This window comes from Bufo gargarizans, chromosome 1 (genome assembly GCF_014858855.1).
Source record: "Bufo gargarizans isolate SCDJY-AF-19 chromosome 1, ASM1485885v1, whole genome shotgun sequence".
In the NCBI taxonomy this organism is placed as follows: Eukaryota; Metazoa; Chordata; class Amphibia; order Anura; family Bufonidae; genus Bufo; species Bufo gargarizans.
This window is the reverse complement of record NC_058080.1, coordinates 144674845-144700298: the sequence shown is the minus strand read 5'-3', so window position 1 is coordinate 144700298 and position 25454 is coordinate 144674845. Positions and strand designations below refer to the sequence as shown.

The following is a 25454-nucleotide window of genomic DNA, read 5'->3' as shown; positions in this document are numbered from 1 at the left end:
CATCTTTACGAAAAAGTTGCACGTTTTCTTTGAAAAAGTCACATGTTTTATTAAAAAGTCTCATAAGATAAGCATGGTCCTCACTGGAGTGAGGACCATAGTCCCAATAGTAAATCTGTCTAGAGATTCATTTACATAAGAAAACACGCCCACTTTCAGAAAACTGTCAAGCATAGTGCAGAGAAGAAAAAAGTCGCAAATTTGTGCGCAGTTTTAGCGTTTGGGACTTTTTTGGGGACTTTTTCACTCCATTATTCTGACCTGAGCTAATGATAAATCTGGCCCATGATCTTCAGTACTGCGCACAATACTCCAAATGAGGTCTCACTAGTGCTCTGTAGAGCGGCATGAGCACCTCCCTCTTTCTACTAGTAATGCCTCTCCCTATACACCAAGCATTCTGCTAGCATTTCCTGCTGCTCTATGACATTGTCTGCCTACCTTTAAGTCTTCTGAAATAATGATCCCTAAATCCCTTTCCTCAGATACTGAGGTTAGGACTGTATCACTGATTTTATATTCTGCTCTTGGGTTTTTACGCCCCAGGTGCATTATCTTGCACTTATCAACATTAGTAGACATCCCAGATGTGATAAAGTTTCAAACACAAAATTATGAATAATAATCTAATAAATAATATAATTTTATTTAATAATGTAATAAAAATAATGAAATTTGTCAAACACAGAAAATTAAATAAACATCCTAAATGTGATACATTTTGAAACATGGGACTGCACAAAATCCGACGTCACAATCAGGACAATGGAACCTGGTTTCTTTTCAGACTTTCTTTCTATTGCCATCTCTCTTTGAGCAGCAAATCACACACATCCTGGTAGGTGCTGCTTTTTTTGCGGTTGGCGGGATGAAGTCGATAAAGTGACGACCAGTCAGGCGTTCTGGGTTGACAACGTCAACAGCACGACGTCCAGGTCTGTTCACAGATACTGATGGCGTCTGGTGGTTGACAAAAATCCGCTCAACCACCTTCCATATAAAGTCAGAATGAACAAGAGGCTTGTCACTCTTTGCAGGATATATGCATTCCAAAGGCATTGTTCCAGAAGATGCCTGAAGATCTTCTTATAATTTTTTTTTTGCTGTTTGCGCATAGCCGGATAAAATGTCATTGCCTGATCGGCTCTGCCGACACCTCCCATGGTATTATTATAGTCTATCACAACTTGCGACTTCAGCACATCTTTCCCACCTTTTGTGTGGACCATGGCAGTAGAGGTATTGTGCACAGTACTCATGAGACACACGTCCTTCTTGTCTCGCCATCGCATTGCCATCATCTTACCCTTCTGCCAGGCAACCATTTCTCCGGTTTTGAGTTTTTTCTTGGCAAACATAGATGGCATGTCACGTCGGTTAGGCCTAACGGTACCATATGCACCAGTCTTGTTTTGTAGCAAAACCTCATACAGTTCCGGAGACGTGTTCCCAGAAATGACAGGTTCCTAGAAGTTCTCAGTAATTCTGATTGGCTGATCTGTAGTTGCAGTGTTCCTCCCTCACATCCTTTTCAGTTGGATACTGCACGGGATATAACCTTTAGTTACAACCATTACAATTATTTTATTACCACAGAGATTGGAACTGTAGAAATCTGGAGGGGGGCTAGGGAAGCCCAAGTTTCTTAAAAAGAAGAAGTGACAGGAATGTAATTCCCACCAATTACAGTGTGGCATATGAGCATTCTCTCTCACTGTCTGCCATGTAGCTTCACCTCAACACGTCTGACAACTGTATTCATGTAACATGCAGAGAATGAAAATACAGCCCGTAAGTGGTGGTACAAGAAAAATGTTTTATGGTTTATTGAAAAATGTTACTATGAGAAATTTACAAGATATTAAATATAAAAGCAATAAATATAAATGGTGCACCAAGTATTTCCCATCACCCCTCTGGAGACAGAAGGCAGAGACTGGGTTTGGGAGTCCTTACATCTCTGTCAGTCTAATCAAGTAATATCCAAATAGAAATGCATACAACTCTACAGTCTGGAGATATTGTTATAGTGAAGACGGACATCACATGCTGCTGTCCCTCAGCTTCTCATCCTCTTGTTTCACAGAGATCCACTTGTTAAGAGTGCAGGAGCGCAGCTTGGACCATAACTGGTGGCTACTTAGTCCTAAGATATGGGCAGAAAACTGAGCTGCTGCTTGAGGAGACAACACAGTGCAAAATCCAAGATCTGGAAGGTAAAAAGAGAGAATTAAAGACAGAAGAAAACATCACAATGTAAAAAAAAAGGGTATTTTAATACATTCTTGCTGCATGCATTTTCTTTTGGTCTGGGAGTGCATGTGTTTTCAATAGGAAGAGGGTATCGAGGGCAACTAGACTGTACTGGCATCAGTTAATGTGTATAGGCACCTTAAAAGGTGTTATCCACAGGATACGTGATACAGTTTGGATCATGGAGGGGCTGTCTGATCCCCAAACCCTTCTCTGAACAGAGTGGTAATGTGCATGTTGGCCCACCGCTCCATTCACTTCTGTTATAGAGCACTACCTGTCGTCCATAGAAGTGAATGGGACTGAGCACAATACCAAGCACAGCCGCTACACAATGTACGGCGCTGTGCTTGGTAAGCTGCAAAAAAGGCTGTGGCGCTCACAGGAACGCCGGTGCTTTCTCAAACAGCTGATCAGAGTCCCAGGTGTGGGACCCCCACCAATCAGATACTGGTGACCTATCCTGAGGATAGGTCATCAGTATCAAAATCTCAGAAAACCGCTTTAAAACATCCCTTGAAGCATATTTGTAAAGTACTGCTCTCAGTAGGTTACCGTAATTACCTGTGGAAAGTCATGTGTGCGGTCCCAGTCTACTGGTCTACTGACAAGTCAGGCAGTCCTGGCTTGAATTGATGGCTGAGAGGCCAGGAAACATCATAACAAGCTTGTGGCATCCGGCGGATGTGCAGTGCTCAGATGGCTCCAAGGCTGGTGCACTTTGCTTCATTGCACGTGCAGAACACTGGGCAAACTGGATCGTAATAATGTATCAGGAGACAAGGACTGCCCACATGACTCTGCATAGGGCACTGCAGAGCGGGTGAACACTTTGTGACAGGTTCCCAGAAATGACGAGTGCGACACCCAGTGATCAGCCTATTGTTAGGGGATCCTTCTAATTCATAGGGAATGTCCAAAGCAGACGAGCCGTTTAAAGAAAAGAGTCCCTTCCAACTGAAATGTTGAGAAGAGACAGGTAGCATGGGTTCCATAAACTTTATAAAGGGGATATTTAGACAGTCAGTATGAGACATTACACTATTAGTGGCTATTCACATGTCCGTATTTTTGGTCCGCATCAGATCCGCATTTTTTGCGGATCCGATGTGGACCCATTCGTATGTCCGTTTCGCAGCCCTACAAAAACAAAAACAAAAAAACATCCTATTCTTCGCTGTTTTGCAGATAAGAATAGGCATAGCGCGGGGAAAAATGGGGGATGCAGACAGCTGGTATCCGTGTTTTGCAGAGATGGTCACCTGAAAAGCCGCTTACTCTGCCCTCATTTCAGAAGACCATGATATGCGTCTGCGTCACAGAGGAACGCATTTTATTTTCCATAATGTTTTACAGCAGACTGTTAAGAACTGAATCGGATGAGATGAGGCACATACTCTCTGGGACGCTGAGGGCAGACCACATATCTTGAGCTCTCCAATCTGCCGTTAAAGCCGGGCAGTTAATGACAGGATAGGCAGTGTTAGCAGAAAGTACAGATGCCAAACCGGTACTTCTTCCGGCTACAGTAATAAAAACTGTAGGAGTGCCATCTCCTGGGGAAAACAATACAAGCGTCAGCTACATGTTACGTAGAACACAGAAAAAGGCATGAATACACGTATGCACTCACAACTAAAGAAGGATCTTTTTTCCTTATTGCACAAAACAAGCTATACAACAAAAATAAAAACATAAAGAAAAAAAGAAGAGCAAGGGATTACCTAAATGAAGTGACCCCACAACAGTAGTAGTCCATAATGACCAGACAATAAACCACCAGAAGGCTAGGGCTATACGGCACCTTGTAGATTACAATCATGCGGCATCACATCACAACTAATGAAAAGTAGTATGGTCGTGTTACGCCCTTCTAGTTACCATGGCCACAACATGACAGAAATCCCAACCTACTGGATTACAGAGCATCCCATTCAGTATCAATACTTGCTATGTAGAGCTAACCTTCTAAAGATATACCGTTAAGGAGGTTAAAAGGGTTGTCCACGATTTTGACATTGATGGCCTATCCTCATGAATTGGGTGGGGGTCTGAATCCAGGCCCCCCCTTAGATTAGCTGTTTGAACTCTGCAGCCTCTTCCTAGGCCATGCGATGTCACGTTCATCGGTCATATCAAGTAGGGCTGCAACGATTACTCGATACAAAAAACTCCTCGATGCAAATTTTTTGCATCGAGGATTCGTTTCTGTCATGTGACCACAGAGCATAAGTGAGGAGCTTGCCATTACTCACTGCTCCGATAGGAACTGAAGCTGTGTGATATCAGGTCCCAGTGCAGCGCATGAAGAAGATGATGGAAGATTTCTGGAGTGTCGGCAGCGCCCCTAAAGGAGAGGTAAGTATTTTAGTTCACTGGCGCTGGGGACTTATGGCTAGGAGGGGGAGATGGCGGCACTGGAGGTAAACGCTGATGGCACTGGGGGGCGGGGGAGTAGCTGATGGCACTGGGGGGGGGGAGCCTGATGGCACTGGGGCGGCAGCCGATAGCACTAAGGGGGGGGGGGGCAGCCTATAGCACTGAAGGGGGGGATCCTGATGGCATAGGGGAGCAGCTGATGGCACTGGGGGGGGGGGGGGGGTTAGCCAATGATATTGGGGGGTCAGCTAATGGCACTGGGGGGGGAGCCTGATGGCACTGGGGGGGGGGGAGCCTGATGGCATCGGGGGGTGAAGCCTGATGGCAGGGGGGTCTGATTAGTTTTTATAAAGCAAAACATTCTTTTAATTAGTTTTTTCTTATTAGAGTACTCTATTAATAGTTGGATTAATCGATAGAATACTTGATTACTAAAATAACCAATAGCTGCAGCCCTAGTCATATGGCCTCGGCACCGCTCAGTCCTAGTCAAGTGAATTGGCCTGAGCTGCAATACCAAGCACAGTCACTATACATGAATGGATCTATTTCCATTCACATTGCATAAGGACTAAACGGAGCTGTTTTTTTCCAGTATTAGCAAGTGTGAAACAGGCCTAAGCTGTGAGGAGGCTGGAGCTCTGTGGCCTCTTCAAGCAGCTGATTGGCGGGGGGTGCAGGAAGTTGGACCCCTAACGATCAGATATTAATGACCTGTCCTGTGGATACGCCATAAATATCAAATACATGGACACCATTAGGGTAAGTTCATAGAGTTTTTTGCTGTCTCAAAACTTGCCCCAAAATATTCTGTGTGAACCTACTCTTAAAATGCGCAAACAAATCCAGAATTACAAACAGAAGTCGGTTTCATTCATAAAGTGCTCATATTCATATACTAAATAACTTGACAACCAGTATTGATGAACATATTGTAAAATTCATCCCATAATACCACAGGGTATAGCATGGTCCGGAAATGGCATCCATGAGTAGATAAAAAGATCTACATGACTGCATCACTGTCTTCAACCAGAGCCTCTCTCTACGGCAGTGATACACGTGGGGCTCATCCTAACCTGAACTACTATCTACTTGTGCATGCCACTTTTGGACCATACCCCCTTTGGTATCATGGGATAAAATGAACATTCTATTAATATGGGATGTCAAATTATTTAGTGTATTTTTTTAGCCTTGGACATGCAGCATTAATGTACCTTCGTATTGTGATTTTATATCCAGCGTCTCCCCGGGTCCGCTATATGCAGACGACACCCTTAGCTCACATGGGATATTGTACTTTGCACATGATGCCTTAATTTGTTCACAATGCACAAGGTATGATGTGGATTCCATCAGGACAACTACTCTTCCTTGGCCTCTCTGACTTAACGGATTCTGGAGAATGTAGAACATATATTAATGTAAGGCACTGTAGGCAATAATGGCATTTACATTTCAGATTGCCGCTGCATACTGTTAGATGATAATCTCACGTCCATGGTGTAGGTGCATGAAATGCTTTCCATCTCTGATTCTGCTTCTGAATTACAACCTACACAAGCTGATTTAGGGCTCATTCAGACGTATGCTATCCGCAAAAACGCGGATCCGTTTTTTTTGCGGATTAGATGCTGACCCATTCACTTCTATGGGGCCCTTTTCTATTCCACGGTTCCGCAAAACAAATGAAACATGTCCTATACTTGTCCGTGAAAATCAGGACATGGCCCCATTGAAGTCTATGGGTCCGCAAAAATACTGAATGCTATCCTTTTTTTTGCGGATCCGCAAAAAAACAGATAGCATTCAGTATTTATGCTGACAGCATACGGCCGTCTGAATGAGCCCTTACAGTGAGGGCGGTTTATACAGTAAATGTTCTGGCAGACACTTTATAGCAGCGGGGTCCTCGGTATTCCCTCAGAGAGCTGTTTATGCTGAATCCTCTTTCTACTCTATTTAGAACAGTGATAAATTGAGTCTCACTTGCTTGTCATCCTGTTGCCCTTTGTCTTCTAATTGACTCTGGTGCCAGCAATTATATTCAATGACGTCTGCGAGGACAATTTCTTTATTGTCCAGGTCCACACCAAACTGAACCTGAGTATGTGAAGGAAGAGAAATTTATGACCAAAACAAGTGTAGTGTGTATGGCTAAAAGGTAACATCTGATTAAACCTGTAGTGGACTCAGTTATCCCCCCCCCCTTCCCCCCCAACTCAGCTTCAAAGGGCTTGTCTGATGACAAACACCCTTTAAATAGATACAGTACGTATGTTATGGCAGTCCTCATTTAAGACAGAGGAATGAATATTTGCATTTTATGTGGTACACACCTTTATGTTCACAAGAATGAAGTCAGCAGCCAAACAAGCTTTTTCCAAAATTTCAAACATGGCCACCACACTGTGATTTATGATGTCAATTTCAGACTGACCAATGGAAAGGCCTGCAGAGTTCATCTTTGAGGCCAATAATTGCTTTGTTGAACACACAACATCACCACGGACATCATCCTGTTAAAAAAACAGTTTACACAAAAGTATAATAATACCAAAAAGTGTGATTCTGTGAAGATGAAGGGCTCTTTAATAGTGAAAGAGGTACGTATATGCCTGCACTACTAGTGTGATCACTATGAGGGTACAGTATGAATAACATGGTTCTGTGATGTTGAGCATCTAAATATATTGCCAGCGCTTTTAACCCAGAAGTGCAGTACAGCTGATTACATATGGTACCCTGCTGTCCCCCATCTAGCACATTTAGGACAACGTATACATTATACATGCAAGTGAAATTGCACCATTTAGGTCCTATGCCAGAATTAAAGAGGTTGTCCGGGCTTTTTCTATTGATGACCTATCCTCAGAATAGGTCATCAATATCAGAACGGCGGGGGTCTGACAACCGACTCCCCCACCATTCAGCTGTATGGGGAGACGTTGCACGCAGGGCAGTCTCCCGTCTCTCTTCCTGTTTGCAGCTGTATGTCTAAGGTCATCGATAACAAATGAATGTGGGTCCGACACCCGGCACCCCCGCCGATCAGCTGTATGGGGAGATCTCGAGAGCAGTGCGCACGTGCCGTCTCCCATCTCTCTTCCTGTTCACTGCTGTATGTCTATGGCAAAGCAGCAGTGAGCAGGAAGAGAGAAGGGAGACAGCACGTGCGCACTGTGTGCGCCGTTTCCTCGTACAACTGATCAGCGGGGTGCTGTGTGAAGGACCCCAACCGTTCTGATATTGATGACCCATCCTGAGGATAGGTCATCAATAGAAAAAGCCCAGACAACCTCTTTAAAGGGCTTCTGTCACCCCAGTAAACCTTTTTTTTTTTTTTGCTTACCTATAATCCCTACACTGCGATTTATGGCTACATGATCTAATTCATCATTTTGGTCCTGTAGATTTTGTTAAAAACATGCTTTTAAAATATGCAAATTACCTTGCTACCAGCAAGTAGGGCGGCTACTTGCTGGTAGCAGCCGCATCCTCCGATCCTAAAGACGCCCCCTCCGCATTGTGATTGACAGGGCCAGGGAACGGAATCGTTCTCTGCTGGCCCTGCCTGTTTGCATTCAAAATCTGGCGCCTGCGCCGCGGCCGTACCTGTCTTCAATCGGCGCAGGCGCACTGAGAGGCGGCCGCTCGCTCGGCCGCTCCATCCTCAATGCGCCTGCGCCGGGTGTAGATGTGACGTCATCGGCGCAGGCGCATTGAGGATGGAGCGGCCGCCTCTCAGTGCGCCTGCGCCGATTAAAGACAGGTACGGCCGCGGCGCAGGCGCCAGATTTTGAATGCAAACAGGCAGGGCCAGCAGAGAACGATTCCGTTCCCTGGCCCTGTCAATCACAATGCGGAGGGGGCGTCTTTAGGATCGGAGGATGCGGCTCCTACCAGCAAGTAGCCGCCCTACTTGCTGGTAGCAAGGTAATTTGCATATTTTAAAAGCATGTTTTTAACAAAATCTACAGGACCAAAATGATGAATTAGATCATGTAGCCATAAATCGCAGTGTAGGGATTATAAGTAAGCAAAAAAAAAAAAAAGGTTTAGTAGGGTGACAGAAGCCCTTTAAGAGGGAAGAGCTTACATGTATTTGCAGTCTTGAGCAGTTGCAGGGGCCAATTGTGTCCGAGCTTATTGGCTTATTGCAAGCAAAGCAGTAAGCTTGGGCACTGAAGAGGCCTGTGATTGGCTGCAGCGGTCACATGTTGTGGATGTAAAGTCACCAATGCAGCTGGGTAAACAGAGCTCAGCTTGGAGAACCAGAGCGGTGGCTCTGGATCAGTCAGGTAAGAAACTATCTATTCTTTAATGCAGGTGTATCACAAAAGTTGTCTGGTTTCCTCCTGAAACTGGAAAACTGCTTTAATAATTCTGGCACATCTTGGCTAGGCCAGCACAGAGATGGCATAGGTTTGGGGCATTACTTGCGCCAGTATAATGCCATAAGTAATGGTAAATGTGTTGGATCCTCAGGATAGGTCATCAATATCAGATCGGCTGGGGTCCGACACCCGGAACCCCCGCCGATCAGCTGTTTGAAGAGAAAGCGCGCCGTGCCAGCGCTGCCTCCTCTTTTTCAAGTGTATAGGAGCGATACATACTATTGAAATAAATAGGACAGCTTGGGTGTAATTACACCTGCTCACCGCTGCAGATGCAACGGCGAGCAGGTAAACAATGAAGAGGCGGCAGCGCGCCTTCTCTTCAAGCAGCTGATCGGTGGGGGTGCCAGGTGTCGGACCCCAGCCGATCTGATATTGATGACCTATCCTGAGGATAGGTCATCAATAAATATAACTTGGACAACCCCTTTAAGTAGTGTTACTTTATTTATTCTTCCCACTGAAATATAACATCTGACAATGGTCATGATCACACTGAGAATACCCCCTGCTCAGTAAGGCTCACCAAGGATCACCCTAGCTTCTGAACTGCATAGATATCTTGGCACAGTACACCTACACAGCATTTATATCCTAGACTATATCTAAAGGTTACCTTATAAAACATCTCTACCCTGGGAGGGTAAAGCCTGCTTCCTTCAGCATCAGGATGTCTTTTGAGGTACATGCCCGTGGCTATCCTCCAGCACCCCCATGTAATGGGAATTATTTCACAACCGCAGGTGACAAATCTGTTCTCACTGACTTTCCTCGGAAGTGCTGTCTTGATACCTGAGAAATGTTTAATCTTTAATCAGCAATCATTTATCTGCAAATACCTCATTCAGATTTTACTGTACATGTGTCTCTGTGCTTAGGGTTGTTATCTACATATGATTTCAGGTACAATCTCAGAGCACTGAACTAAATGTCCAGACCTCCTCCACGAGCAGTTATGATTTTAAGAGGAAATGTCCCACCTGCATCTCGCAGAAGTTTAAAGACAAAGTTGTTGGTCATGTTGAAGGATTTGCCCTCTGCGTAGTACTTTGAGGCAGTGTTCCCTGTAGATATGTTGTCTGTGGACTCCGTCAGTAAACTTCCAGAATGCTGAGGAACGTCACACATCTCTTTAGTTATTCCTTGGTATGGGTTCTCAGTAGGTCTCTGGCCTTCCATAAAAAAAAAATGGCACACATGAAAAAGTCACAAAAATATACACCAAGGTGACTCTTAAAAAGAAAGCTCTACTTTTGACACTGATTTTAATGATATATAAAAAAAAAAATACCAAAGAGCTATTAGACTTTAAATTGAAATAAGGAGCCAAGTCTTAACATTTCCTGCAAGTTGTTGGATGATGGCTTCTCTGCTGCTGCAATAGCGATATTTCTGTAGCCTTATTAAAGTTTCACAGGAGTAGTCTGCCTCTAGAGATATCCTTTACAATATTTACCAGAATGACAAGCAGTACACACTTGAATCAGAGCAAGATATTAAAGGCGTTTCCCAGAATGAGAACACCGATTGCGTATCCCATATACCGTAAATGGAACAACCTGCAATATCTAGCAGAGCTGCTTGTACAGATGAGCGCCACATCCCCTGAACAAGCACTCTCGAGGAGAAATAGTACCCCCCCAGATACCCGGCAAAGGCCTCTCACACAGTCAAACCAGTACTCTGCTCTCTACTAATGAAGGGCAAGCACCCTGAAAGAGCTGTCTGCAGAAGTGTGTCTGGTTTGGCTTACACAAGTTATTTTTCAAGGCCTGTTATCAAGGAAATCTGTCACCAGTGTTTTGCTGCCCTAACTAAGGGCAGCACAAACTAGTGACAGATTCTCTTAACAAAACTGGATCACTTTCTTTAGTCGACCCAGCTGTTTTGCTAAAAATCTTATATTAAACAGCACTTCGTGAGCTGATGAGTCCTGCTATTCATAACAGAATGGCCATTCAATGTAAAGCATGACCCAGCTGGGGGTGCCATGGCAGCTCTCCATTCTATCGGCACCTGAGGGGGTTAACTGCCGCGGATCGCAGCTACCTGTCATAGAGGTTGGGTGCCAGCTGTGTGATTTTGCAGCCAGCACCCTCCTCCTATATTTGAATTAATGGGTGAGTTAACATCATTGGTGGCACAGTGGCCACAGCCCCTCCCCTCCGTCTTTTCATTGGAGGCAGCAGCAGCGGCACAGGGGAGAGGGAGAGACTGCTTCCTTCTACCCTGTGCTGCTGAGCGAACGCCTGCACTGGGGAGGCGGAGCAAGTAATTATTGGCTCCCATGCCCCACCACAATATTCAGCTACAGCGCGGCAGCCCTGTTGCAAATGGCGACAAGGCTAAAAAGTCTTGTCGCCATCTGCAATTTCAAGGCACATTGGCGACCATTTTAGTCGCCATCTGGAGCGCTGTTTTGGGAAGAGGTTTGCAAACCTTATTCCTAGAGAACCATTGCATGGTCTAAAAGACTTCCTAATATTCACTCACCATAAGGAGAAATAGTACCCCCCCACCCCCCCACACAATTGTGCTGATCAGTGGGGGTCCTTTGGGTCAGACAATCAGATAGTTCAAGTCTCGTGGAACCCCTTTAATTGACAAGTATGATGCTTTGTGCTTTTTGATTTCTGCACTTGGATCCTGGTGCTTCCAGTTGGCGATATATAATCAGTTAAGTAAGATTTTCTAGCCATTAAACCCATGCACAAAAAAAAACAAAAAACTGTGCCACTCGGCGATATCATTGATGGCATTGTCTCATGAAGACAGGGAGAATGTAACATTACATGGCAGCCCATCAACAGAATGGCCATCCAATGTAAAGCATGGCCCAGCTGGGGGTGGAAGGTCATGGAATTTTATTTTTTTTTTTATGTAAAGAAAAACATAACTGTCTAGGCTTTTTTGTCACAGCAGGGGTCCCACAAAAAATGTATTCCATGTGGTATACTTGTCCATTTAAATTGTGGACAGAAGTCAGTAAACTACATTTTAAGGGGTTGGCCCATCTCACACACTGGTGGAGTATTGTTAGGATATGCCACTAATGTCACAAAAGTGTGGGTCCCACCTATCTCTAGAATGGGGTCCTCAAAGCGAAGCAGGGCGCACTGCACATGTGCAGCGTGCTCTCCATTCACTTCTATTGGAGTTCCGTAAAGAGCTGAACCACACAGGCGTGACCACCTCTCTGTTCACCTGCAGGGAAAATAGCCGAGCTGTTGCTTGCCAGCACTGCCATATAGATGAATGGAGGGTTATGCCAATATAGCGATATGCTACAAAGGTGTGTGAAGGGCCAATCCCTTTAATGCAAATTTTTTCTAAGAAAATTTTCATTTTCAAAGAAATTCTATTTGGAAGCATATAGTGGAAATGACACAAACCTGTATTTGATGCAGTTTCATCAGTGTGATCTTGAGCCTACAGTGATTTAAAATGAAACATAACATGTGTGAGATTTAAGACTTATGAACAGATTATCATCACACTTGATGCATATTACTTGAAGTCACACTGAACAAGGACTGATCAGCACAGAAGAACCAGAGTACTTAGAGAGGACCTTTCACGGTTTAGTTTTATTCAAGATAACTACCTTTACTTGTGTGGCACCCCCTGCTGATGCTGTGCCCCCCTGTATTTTTCCTGCTCAGTATGTTAATACTGAGCATCGGTACAGGGAGGAGGAGACACCAGGGTTTCTCAATGGGTGTCTCCTTCTCGCTGGCTGTGACGCTCTCCGCTGTGATTGGATCGCGGCACAGCCAGGGAGAAGGAGACGCCCATTGAGAAACCCTGGCGTCTCCTCCCTGTACCGATGCTCAGTATTAACATACTGAGCGGGAAAAATACAGGGGGGGCACAGGAGCCATATTTTATTAAAAAAAACAAAAACAAAAAACAAAAAAAAAACAGGCAGGGTACCCCACAAATAAAAGTATTTATCTTGAATAAAACAAAACCGTGAAAGGTCCTCTTTAAAGGGGGTTTTCTGAGTTCACAATATTGATGGCCTAATCTTACGATAGGCCGTCAAAATTAGATCGGATTCTTGGCAACCCAGCCAATTAGCCGTTTGAAGGGGCCACAACGGTTGGGCGAGCACTGTGGCCCGCCCCACAATTTACTCTGCATGTCTTCTACTTGGAGTGGTTGTGGAGGGTACTGCAGCTTTGTGCCATTCATGTGAATTTCCAGCATTTCCAGTAAGCGTGCATTTACCCTAGAAGTAGAAAAGGCAGTCTAATCAGCAGAATCAATGTTTATACCAACCAGAGTCTGATGCTGGGGAACCTTGAGGTCTTTTACAGTGCAGTGTTGAGAATCCTCCTTCTCATCTACGCTGTGTATGAGGGGAGAAACCCCTGGCTGACTGATTTCCGCAATCTGTCTGTCTATCAGAAATGTAAAATAAAATAGGATTATACCATACAAATAGGTAACTGAACATAGACATTGATCTTCACTGGTGTAAAGGGAAATGGCAAGCTGTAAAAAGAAATAATGTTGCTTTATTCATTGGGTTCTGGAGAACTGCCCAGAAGTTTGCATTTAGAAACCTATGTAAGGCTACTTTCACATTTGCACTTCAGTTTTGTGCCCATGCATTGTCAATGGGGACAAAACAGACCAGGATGCATTCCGTGGTTTTGTGTCCGGTTAGTGAAACAAATGGGATCTGGCACTAAAAATAATGTAGGTCAACGGTGCCGGATCTGTTTTCTTCGGATCTGTCCCCCTTTGGCTTACATTATTTTTAGTGACGGATCCTGTTTCTTCAGTTTCAATTTAATACAACCGCATCGGAACGGAACGGATGCATCCTGATGTATTAAATCGAACAGAAGCGTCTTGCTCTGGTTTTTAGATCCTCTGGCGTATCTCAAAACCGGAAACCAAAGCGCAGATGTGTAAGTAGCCTGAGACTGGTGAATCTACTGCTGACAAACAAGACTCATACCATGCTGTTCTGAAAATCTGCTGCTGTATGGCAGGGATATATACTGACGTCATCTTGTGTACGCTCCCATTTTGTGCACCTAAAGATTTAATACCAGACAAAGGCTGTGGACAACTGGAACCTATATGATTTTCCTACCATGGAGGTACATAACTAATAATACTGGCAGCACGGAGTGGATAGTGTCAGACTGTGCAGGGACACACCCCCTCCAACTGGTAACACCCATCTGGACCTTCACTGCAAACTGCTAGCAATTCATTCATAACGTCTAGAAGGAATAATAGAGGAATGACACATCATAGAGTCATAAGAGATGATGCTCCAGGGTGGTTATGAGGGGGAGGCAAGTAGTTACTAAAACAGACATGTCAAGAGAGGTTACAGGTTGTCTTTAAGGTGAAAAAGAGATCTTACCTGAAGCAATATTTTCACTCTCAGCATCAGGAAGACGTCGCTTGGTATTGAAGAACATATTCTACAAAGGCAGCAGAAAACTATATTTCAAGTGTGGTATGTGATGGGGATGGTGAAAGGAGACTAGCAGTAAAGATTACATCAATCAGAAAACAAAGCCCAAATTGTTGGGAGCACAAGCAACTGACACCTCAAGTTATGTCCTCATTATAAGGCATATAAAAGCTCAATGACCTACCTGTGCAGGTGCGGCAAGTGTGTGTGGCGTTTTGACATACAATGAGCCCTGTGCAGCCAGGCTTATTATAGCGACACCACTCCATTTAAAAGTTGCAGACACATTTGGTTTGATCAGTTTCCGATTCCCTGGTAGACACTGTAAAGACATCACAGACACAATCAACCTACAAGATCACGTGACAAAGTGTGGGAATATAAATTCATCACAAATATATACATCCATAAAAAAGGGTTTCACTCACTTCAGCAATTGACATTTATCATGTAGAGAAAGTTAATACAAGGCACTTACTAATGTATTGTGGTTGTCCATATTGCTTCCTTTTCTGGATTGATTCATTTTTCCATCACATTATACACTGCTCGTTTCCATGGTTACAACCACCCTGCAATCCATCAGGGGTGGTCGTGCTTGCACAATATAGGATCTGTGGTGGCAGCGCTCCTAGGCTGGTGCTTTTTCCTATCACCACTGCTGGAATGCAGGGTGGACGTAACCATGGAAACGAGCAGTGACTAATGCAATGGAAAAATTAATCCAACCAGCAGAGGAAGCAATATGGACAATCACAATACATTAGTAAATGCCTTGTATTAACTTCCTCTACATACTTTTTGTTGATGTGAGACAACCCCTTTAAAGGGAACCTGCCAGCTCCCATATGCTGCTATCACTTTCTGATAAACAATGGTCTAAACTGGTGTGTACTGGTCTGGAAAACGCCCCCATTTCTTACTGCAGCTGCCCAGTTCTAGGTCCCCTATTGCTAGTGGGGTAACTAGTGAACACATCCATTGCTCCTAAGATGGCAGAGGTGCCCGTGCCGAACACTCTCAATGAGTGACCACCGCCATCTTTGAAACAATGGATGTAACAGCCATTGGCGTCCACTGGACTTTTTCCAGCAATTGTGAAATAATACCGAATGATAATATAAAGTACACCAAAACCCCTACCTGGAGGAAATCAAATGAAAACTCCTCGTCTGAACATGAAAAACACTTTCGGAAAAGGGTAATCACTTCAGTCCTGAAATTCTCAAAGTTCCAGGAGGAATGTATGAGGATCTTCCCCACCAGTCCCAGCATGGCAAGCTGTTCTCTCTCCGTCCCCCGGGGAACTCTGTATGTGCAGTAATCCTCTGGGTATTCAGCAGGCAAACATATGATATTTTTACAGACCTTCCTCAGCCTGCCAGAGGAGGGGTGGCCACGCTTGCTTAATCGATGAAGAATGCTGTCTCCGGTAAGCCGTGTCGGCAGGTGCGACATCTGAAAGGTAAAACAAGCATGTCCGCATACATGACATCACAGGGTTACGTGACCACCATGCTAAGTTCATAATGGGAGATGCACCTGAGGTTTATATCTGTGGTGTTCTGACTGATCCTTGAAACAGACACTGTGCTGATCAATAAAGTTCTGTACTTCTTGAATCCCGCCTACTTCCTCACTGGCATGGATCCCTGATGAGAGTTCAACGGGAACACGACTTCTTATGTCAGCAGAAATCGTTTTTTTCGATGGAACTTGATGATCTAAACAAGAAGATAATACTGTAAAGGTTCATAATAGCTTTTACCCTGGGTTCACACCTGAGCGTTTTACAGCGCGTTCAAACGCGCTGTAAAACGCTTAAGACATGAAAACCAATGCTTCCCTATGGGAAGGGTTCACACCTGGGCGTTTTACAGCGCGTACGAACGCGCTGTAAAACGCCCGACGCTCAAACAAGTACTTGAGCTTCTTTGGGGCGTTTTGACGCGCGTTTGTGGCCATAGGACACTGCAGTCAATGACACAAACGCGCGTCAAACGCGCGTTTACTATTACAAAAAACGCGCATAAAAACGCGCGACAAAAACGCGCGTAAAACGCGCGTTTGAGGAACGCTTAGGTGTGAACCCAGGGTTAGGGTGAATGCACACGATCAGGATTGCGTGCGGATTTGCGCGTGGAAAATCTGCACCGTAGGTCATGTACATTCAAAATACTCATGCACACAATGTGGATTTTTTCTCCGCGCTGATTTTGACCTACGGTGCGGATTTTAAAATCCGCAGCATGTCAATTTATTTAATTTTTCTGACCGGATTTTCTTTATTCACTTCAATGGGGAGAGTAAAATCCGCATGCAGAAAATCCGCTCCAAATCTACCTCAAATCCGCACGGATCTGATGCAGATTGACCGCGCAGATTTCCCTGCGAACACCTGCGGCTTTCAGTGCGGATTGTCCACAAATAAATCCTACACGTGAGCGCTTAACCCTTACAGTATTAAAAAATTTTTAGAAAATATTAACATAGGCTTGTCTTCCACAGGCTGCAAGCCAACCTAAAGCCATGGGGGGGGGGGGGGGGGGGGCACTATATCACATAATGTGTGTCAATCCTGACAACTTCAGCAGTACTGGTCAGTGGTTTCCCTGGTACGCATTGTTTGACAGTAGCTGGGGAGCCAAAGGTTGCAGAAGATTTCAGTAGCGTTTAAAGGGATGTTTAAAATCTATACCGATAAATATCTCACGCACTGATTGACATTCCCTGTATCAGCATGCATGGTGATAACTGTCAATCACTAGGTGACACCGCCCACTGGACTCCTAAACCCAGAAGGCGCAGGGTTTTAGATCAATAAAATATAAGTTTGATGGAATCTTTTCCGATATATATACCAGTCTGCTCAGCTCCTCCTGCTCAATAACACGCTGCCTGCAGTTAGGACTTTATTTCCAATATGACAGGTTTTCTCTATGGCTACTTTCACACTAGCGTTAATATTTTCCGGTATTGAGATTCGTCATAGGGTCTCAATACCGGAAAAAAAAACGCTTCAGGTTTGTCCCCCTTCATTGTCAATGGTGACAAAACGTAACTGAACAGAACACATTGCTCCAAAATGCATTCCGTTCTCATACCGGAGAGCAAACCGCAGCATGTTGTGATTTGCTTTCCATCCTAGGATGCGAAAAAAGGATCCGTCCCCTATTAACTTTCAATGGAGTTAATCACGGATCCGTCTTGGGTTTGTTGAAGATAATACAACCGGATCCGTTCATAACAGATGCAGACGGTTGTATTATCAGTAACGGAAGCGTTTTTGCTGAACCCTGCCGGATCCAATATAAACGCTAGTGTGAAAGTAGCCTTCGTCAAGCAAAACAAAAAAGAAAAAAAGTCATGTAACAAAAGAGACTTCTTAGGCCTCATGCACACGACCGTTGTGTGCATCCGTGGCCGTTGTGCCGATTTCGGTTTTTTTTTCGCGGACCCATTGACTTTCAATGGGTCCGTGGAAAAATCGGAAAATGCACCGTTTGGCAGCCGCATCCGTGATCCGTGTTTCCTGGCCGTGAAAAAAATATGACCTGTCCTATTTTTTTCACGGCCAACAGTTCACGGACCCATTCAAATCAATGGGTCCGTGAAAAAACACTGATGCACACAAGATTGCCATCCGCGTCCGTGTCCGTGATCCGTGTCCGTTTTTTCCTATCATTTCAATGGCAAACTTGACTTCGATTTTTTTTTCATTTTTCATGTCCGTGGATCCTCCAAAAATCAAGGAAGACCCACGGACGAAAAAACGGTCACGGATCACAGACCTACGGACCCCGTTTTTGCAGACCTTAAAAAAAAAACGGTCGTGTGCATGAGGCCTCAGTCTCAGGTCGCTCATCAATCATGTGTTCATATTAAAGCCTCGTTCACACATCAGTGATCGTGAGTCAAAACCAGGATTGGAGCCTCCACAGAGATAAGGTATAAAGGGAAAGATCTGCTCCTGTTCTGTGTTTAGACCCGCACTGGTTTTGGCTCAAAATCACTGACGTGTGATGCTTGATACTTTTTTTGCATTTAGTTTACCTACAAAAACACCCTACAAAACTGGACTGAGTGGTGTAATAATGTAAAAAGTCGCACATTGTTTTTTTGCAAGCAAGGCCAAAAAGTTGCAAAGCCCCTACTTTGAGACTTTCTAAATAAAGCCCCCCCCCCATTATATACAATGATAACACTATAGCAACATGCAGCATAATCTCACCATTCTGACATCCCCTCCTCTTGTTTCGTAAAGCAAATACTTGAGCTTCACTGCCACCCACAAAGTTCTCATCAGCTTCTAAAGAAAGGTAAAAATTGGGCCAGAAGTGGTCAATAATGAAATAGCTTAGTAATTATAGTTTTTTTTCCTTAATCTTTACCTTCTATCATTTCCAGCCATCCGACCTGACTGCTGCATGTATTCCTACAGTGCCAGATCTAACACTGCCATTAGCAGCTACACTCATTTAGGGTGTGTTCAAACTTTGCACAGATTTTGCCATGCATTCTGCGCCAAAATCCACGGGAAGACTCTGGCAAATCTGACATCTATTGTATCTGTGTATTCTTCCCACATGTATTTTAAGCTTTGTGAATAGACCCTGATGATGTAGGACGAGGAAAGGCATGTTACATGCAGCCAGCAAGCGAGGGCAGGAGTAATGATACTGGTAAGGCCTCATGCACACGACCGTTGTTGTGTTCCGTTCCGCAAAATGGGGTTCCGTTGTTCCATGACCCGTTTCCGTTCCGTGTGTCTTCCTTTATTTTTGGAGGACCACCAGACATAAAGGAATGTAAAAAAAGGTCTAAGACAGGTTTGCCATGCAAATGATAGGAAAAAAACGGACGCGGATGACAATCTTGTGTGCCTCCGCGTTTTTTAGCGTCCCATTGACTTGAATGGGTCCACGAACCGTTTTCCGCAAAAATAATAGGACAGGTTATATTTTTTTGATGGAATGGAACCACGGATCACGGACAGCAAACGGTGCTTCAGCCTAGTTTTCAACAGACCCATTGAAAATCAATGGGTCCGCAGAAAATCACGAAAAATGGCGCAACGGACACGGAATAAAACAACGGTCGTGTGCATGAGGCCTAAAGATTTTTTTATACAGATCTACTAGTCACAATGTCAATTCCAGTGTTCTGGAAGATTCTAATAAAGTTATATATATATATATATATATGGCAGCACTCCAGAAAGTAAAAAATGCAAAAAATGCTTTATTTACCCAAATGGGACATGCAACGTTTCGGCTCTATGCAGGAGCCTTTCTCAAGCAGTGTGTACAGACAAAATACTGAGTTTATATATCATTATACTGAGTCATATCCATTCACAAAACAGGTGTAATCAATTCATATTAAATAAAACAATTTGACAAAAAGTGCAATGCATATACAAAAAATACAGTGTAACACAGATAATCACTAATTCCTGATCATATAATAAATATCCAAATGACAAAATGTATGCATGATTCTGTAGTGTATCAAAATTATTACACAAATTCATAATTATCAATCAAAACATTAACAGTGCCAACTGTGATTAATAATAAAGTGCTAAGTGCTTACTGCATGGTAATGCAGACGGAGGGTGAAGGAGGAGACAGAGCGTGAATGGCTGCCATGACTCGTGCGATCCGGCGTGCCTGAAGCGCAACTGCGCATGTCCAGATGACGTGTACTTCATACTTCTGGGTTTCGATGTGATCACAGTGCCGCGGCTGCGTACTGCGGCCCTGATGTCAACTCGGCCATTCTTACTATGGGAATAATGCCTTTACTGACAAGCGCTTTAATAGTGACGACCGATGTGTGCAGGATCAAGGTGGTAGCACATATTAGTGCCATATAACTTGTATGAGTGGCTGAGTGGGGTCGGATGAGGGCTACCACAACCTAGGAAGTGGAGCCTCCATCCGGGACCTCAGACCAGTTGCGCATCAGCACATTAGTGCAGAGTCGCACCGTGTCCATGATCAAAAACCCACCTATCACCACCTATTGAAGAGGTTTCTCCTCATAACCACCTGCCATGCAAACAACGGACTGAGACTATAAAGATCCCAAATATGGACAGAAATAGATCAATCACCATCAGCATATTATAACAGCACGCCATTCACAAATGCAGCCTCAAGCTTCCTCACTCCATGCTCCGTGGCAGACCATCTAAAATAAAAATAAGAAAATAAATAATTGTTAAAAATATGAAAATTCATAAAGAACATATATTCTGTCCAGTACAAATAATCACACAATATACACAGGTGCGGTCGACATCATAATATGCAGCAAAAGGGCAAACCATAACCCTAGCCAACCCCAATTTTATAATCCACATTCAGACCATGTGGATTATAAAATTGGGGTTGACTAGGATTGTGGTTGGCTAGGATTGTGGTTTGATACACTACAGAATCATGCATACATTTTGTCATTTGGATATTTATTATATGATCAGGAATTAGTGATTATCTGTGTTACACTGTATTTTTTGTATATGCATTGCACTTTTTGTCAAATAGTTTTATTTATTATGAATTGATTACACCTGTTTTGTGAATGGATATGACTCAGTATAATGATATATAAACTCAGTATTTTGTCTGTACACACTGCTTGAGAAAGGCTCCTGCATAGAGCCGAAACGTCGCATTTCCCATTTGGGTAAATAAAGCATTTTTTGCATTTTTTACTTTCTGGAGTGCTGCCCTTTTTTAACATTTTTATCTATTTGGATTGGCTTATATCCACATTGGGCCAGTTGCACCCTTTTTATAATACTGACGGTGCTGCCACTTAGTTTTTTTGTTTATATATTATATATATATATATATATATATATATTTATAATCTTTTTATTGTAATTTTCAATTACAGTACATATAACTTAACATTAATATTAAGACACAGGTGTAACATATATGCGCGTATGTTATGAATATTTAGTTTCCCTAGGGAGTTTTTCTGGATTACATGGGCTATGTCAAGCTTTAGCAGAGCAGGGACAGGCAGAGGTGCAATTTATCACACGAGCTCACATAAGACATTGCTCTTCTGCCTTTGCCCGCTCTGCTAAAGCTTGACATAGCAGATTTATGCCAGGCTTTAGGAAAGCAGTGCTGTATGCGAGTGCTGACTTCAGGTGCCTATTTTGCTGGGAAAACTAAAGTATATTAGAAAAATTAATTTTAATGCATTTGCAACAGGTTTGAATAAAGTACATATAAAGATTTAGTTAAACTTTTTGTAACAGTAACTGCGGATGCACTGCCTCTCATCTCCCCTGCATTTCAGATGACCTCTCATCATACTGTATGTGCTGTCTAAAAGACAAACCATTGCCCATCGCTACCAGTCACAGCTTTCATTTTACTACAGTGCTTCTGAAAGTACTCTCCAGCTGTTGCAAAACTACCCCCTTATGTCCTAATGGCTACAGGCTGTTGGAGCATGATGGGAGCTGTATCTTTGTACAGTTGGAGAGCCACAGTAGCAATGTTGTAAAATGAAAGCTGGGCTGTGATTGGTTGCTATGGGCAACAAACAGTTGGTCTTTTAGACAGCACTTGCAGGCAAATCAGAAGCAGATTGAAACGCAGGGGAGATGTAAGATCCCACAGACTCTATTCAAAGGGGCGGGTGCAAAGATATTTCCTCCATAAAGAGAATGGCCAACAATGAACTAATGTGTAACAGGAACTTTAAATTAAAAATACCCCCCCCCCCCCCCCCTCATAATTGATTTAACAAATGGTGAATGTTTTCTTTACCTCTCCAATTAGGCCAAAGAGAACAATGAGTATTTGATCATAAAATATTTATATAGCTGTACACACAGGCAATGCCGGGTATATATACGCTAGTATACAGTAAAGCACAACTCCACTGAGACAGAACTGGTTACACTGGTTCACAAGTCGTACCTTTCAGCTGATGGGGGATTCTGTCATCTGACCATACACTGAGCAGTGATTTGACGTCATGGTCAACCCAGTTGTTGGCTTCCTTTGCACTTTCTATCGACACTATTCTGATCTCGCCATCCACCCCACCCTCCAGCTCAGGGGCATTCTCTAGTGAAAAATGCAAAAATGAAGTAAATAATTAAGTAACATTAATATTTTAATCACTCATATGAAAGTATTACATTTGTTTCCATCAAAAAAAATATATGGCATAATTCAGTAAGCTAGTTAGCTAAAGAGGTTTCACAGCTCTGTTTAGAGGGGTTCTCTGCTTTTGCTATATTGGAGACCTATCCTCAAAATAGGTAATCAATATCAGATCAGCGGGGGCCAGACTGCTAGCACCCCCACCAATCAGCTGTTTGAAGAGAAAGCAGTTTTCATACGAGCGCCATGTTCTCTTCTCTGTTTATCTCCTCGCTGTCTACATTGCAGCAGTGCAATTACAATTACTCCTACTCATTCATTTCAATGGGACAGCTCCATCCTATTCACTGGAATAGGACACAGCCATCCCTTTGAAGTGAATGGGACAAAGGAGCTGTAATTACACTGCTCACGGCTGCAATGTAGACGGCAAGAGGGTAAACCGAGAAGAAAACACAGTGCTCGTATAAGCACTGCTTTCTCTTCAAACAGCTGATTGGTGGGGGTGCCGGCAGTCTGGCCCCCTCCAATCTGATATTGATGACCTATTCTCAGATGACTATTTTCTATCACTATAGCAAAAGCAGAGAACCCCTTTAATGGAGTTGTCTGCCCTTCAAGAAGACAATCCCTGCGGTCCTACTGTACATAACAAAAAAACAAAAACAAAACAACACTCACCTGTCTGCAGTCCGGCCTCTGTTGTGTTCCAGGCCCCTTCCAATCCCTGCTGCACCAGAAAACATCTTGGTCCTGTGACCGCTGTGGCCAATCACAGGCCCCAGCGGTCACAGTGGTTAGAATGGTACATCACTGCTGTGGCGTAATGCTCAAGCCACTGTGAACACTGAGGCCTGTGACTGGCCACATCAGTCATGGGACCAAGCCGCTTCCTGGTTCTGTTGGGACCAGAAGTGGCAGGGAACAAAGTAGCAGTAGAACCACACGCAGGTGAGTTCTTTTATATTCAGATGAGACAGGGAAGGGTCCCAGGTGTTGTCCACACCAAGGCTAGACAATCCCTTTAAATTTGCAAATCAGTGGTGATCTGAGATCATAGACTTCATCAATGTGCTCTTCTCGTATAATGTATCGGAAGACCAATCATCTGTCAGCAGATTTGTACCTATGACACTGGCTGACCTGTTACATGTGCACTTGGCAACTGAAGACATCTGTGTTGGTCCCATGTTCATATGTGCCCGCATTGCCGAGAAAAATGATGATGTTTTACTATATGCAAATGAGCCTCACGCACATGTAACAGGTCAGCCAGTTTCATAGGCATAAATATGCTGACAGATTCCCTTTAAATTTAGAAAAAAATGCATGTTTTATTGTTCCGTCTAAATAATGGGAATGTTACTGGTTACTAGATGGCACCTATGTTTTTCAAGACGTCAGCATGAGTCCATTTGGTAAGACAGCTGTTTAGTAGACCATGGCCTGAGATGACATACAGTACCTTGCTTGAAGTCAGTGTCTTCTAGATAAGAATAGTACTGTTCTTGTGATCTGCCGCTGACTGCACCTATATAAACAATGACATCAAATAAAAAGGAAAGCTCAGTTAAAGGTGTTGTCCCACCATAAGAATTTTTCACTCTTCTAAAGGGTAGGCGATCCAAAAGATCTAACGAGCACTACTTGAATGGGACTGAGCTGTGCCTAGGCCATGTGACCGATGAACATGACATCACTGGCCCAGGAAGAGCCCGCACCCCATTCACTGAAGCACTACAGAAGGGATGGCCAACCTGCGGCTCTCCAGCTGTTGTAAAACTACAATTCCCACCATGCCCTGGTGTAGGCTGATAACTGTAGGCCAGGCATGCTTAACCTGCGGCCCTCCAGCTGTTGCAAAACCTCAACTCCCAGCATGCCCGATCAGGGCACTGTGGGAGTTGTAGTTTTACAACAGCTGGAGGGCCGCAGGTTGAGTATGCCTGCTGTAGGCCATCTGGGCATGCTGGGAGTTGTAGTTTTGCAACAGCCGGAGAGCCGCTGGGTGCCATCCCTGCACTACAGCCTTTTCAAACAGCTGATCGGTGGGGGTGCCTGAAGTCAGACCCCACCCATCAGATATAAATGACCTGTACTGAGGGTAGGTCACCAATATTTTACTCTCGGAAAGCCCCTTCAATGTTTACTAGATGTACTGTGTGTAGTAGAGGGGTATTAGTAACATCCACACGTATCTCTCATTACCACTTTGACGGTAAGCTCTTCCGGGCAGCGACTTCTCTTCTTCAGCCTCTTTTTTTTGTTTTGATCTATTTTCATTTTGCTTTTTTGTTACCTCCCCCATTGTAAATAGCTGCAGACTATGGCGGCACTATATAAAGCTGCCAACTTACTGCGTTTCAGCCTGGACACACTCACCAGCATCCACGGGCTCCTCCTTTATATTCTGCATGGTTAGAAATATTTCATGGTCATCTCTAGGGGCGTGATCTACAAGAAGAAACACAAAGCATGAGCTCAAACTGGACAAAGGAGGGGGCTGCAGGTGCATACATATAAACTACAACTAGGGGGCTGCAGGCTGCCAGGGTATGCTGGGAGTTATAGTCTCCCCACAGCTGCACTGGTTCTTCCAATCCTTGTAATATATATATATATATATATATATATATATATAGGAGCTTTCATGTGCAGCTTCCGGTGCATTGGATATGGATGCTATGTGCAGCCGTTACCGAGCTCGTCCATACCACCCCGGTGGCAGTAAAGTTATCTGTTACTACGGAAACAAAGCTGCATCCTTCGCTTGAATATCACTTCCGGGTCACGTGCGCAGCAGACGCAGTGCGCTCGTTTACTATAGGACTGTCAGCTATT

The 25454-nt window shown here is 43.9% G+C and overlaps 1 protein-coding gene across 3 annotated transcripts; it reads right to left on the bottom strand.

Moving 5' to 3' along the window:
* Nucleotides 1–1796: 1796 nt before the first annotated feature.
* LOC122941977 (multifunctional protein ADE2-like) lies at nt 1797–25398 on the bottom strand. Of its 3 annotated transcripts, XM_044299478.1 has the most exons (18): nt 25313–25398; nt 24996–25067; nt 24079–24144; nt 22425–22574; nt 18704–18781; nt 16015–16196; nt 15616–15930; nt 14657–14794; nt 14419–14479; nt 13314–13435; nt 12425–12461; nt 10013–10204; nt 9649–9824; nt 6975–7154; nt 6625–6738; nt 5853–6033; nt 3651–3809; nt 1797–2209 (listed from the first exon to the last, which is right to left on the bottom strand). In XM_044299478.1, exons 1-18 carry the CDS (start codon nt 25323–25325, stop codon nt 2043–2045), a joined length of 2403 nt encoding a protein of 800 aa, XP_044155413.1. In that variant the 5' UTR covers nt 25326–25398; the 3' UTR covers nt 1797–2042. The 3 variants fall into 3 exon arrangements, with proteins under 3 accessions (XP_044155413.1, XP_044155407.1, XP_044155420.1); XM_044299472.1 differs by having other exon boundaries at nt 24996–25390; XM_044299485.1 differs by lacking the exons at nt 24079–24144; nt 24996–25067; nt 25313–25398 and adding exons at nt 20068–20258; nt 20591–20667 and having other exon boundaries at nt 22425–22563.
* Between the last annotated feature and the right edge of the window lie 56 nt (nt 25399–25454).

What these genes read in the sequence shown, in the direction of transcription:
- LOC122941977 (XM_044299472.1), bottom strand. Translation starts at nt 25,128, where the DNA reads ATGCACCTGCAGCCCCCTCCTTTGTCCAGTTTGAGCTCATGCTTTGTG. An exon ending in ACCACAGATATAAACCTCAG is followed by an intron (nt 15,931 to 16,014) that starts GTGCATCTCCCA and finishes TTTACCTTTCAG; the next exon opens with ATGTCGCACCTGCCGACACG. An exon ending in TGCCCTCAGCGTCCCAGAGA is followed by an intron (nt 2,210 to 3,650) that starts GTATGTGCCTCA and finishes TTTACCTTCCAG; the next exon opens with ATCTTGGATTTTGCACTGTG.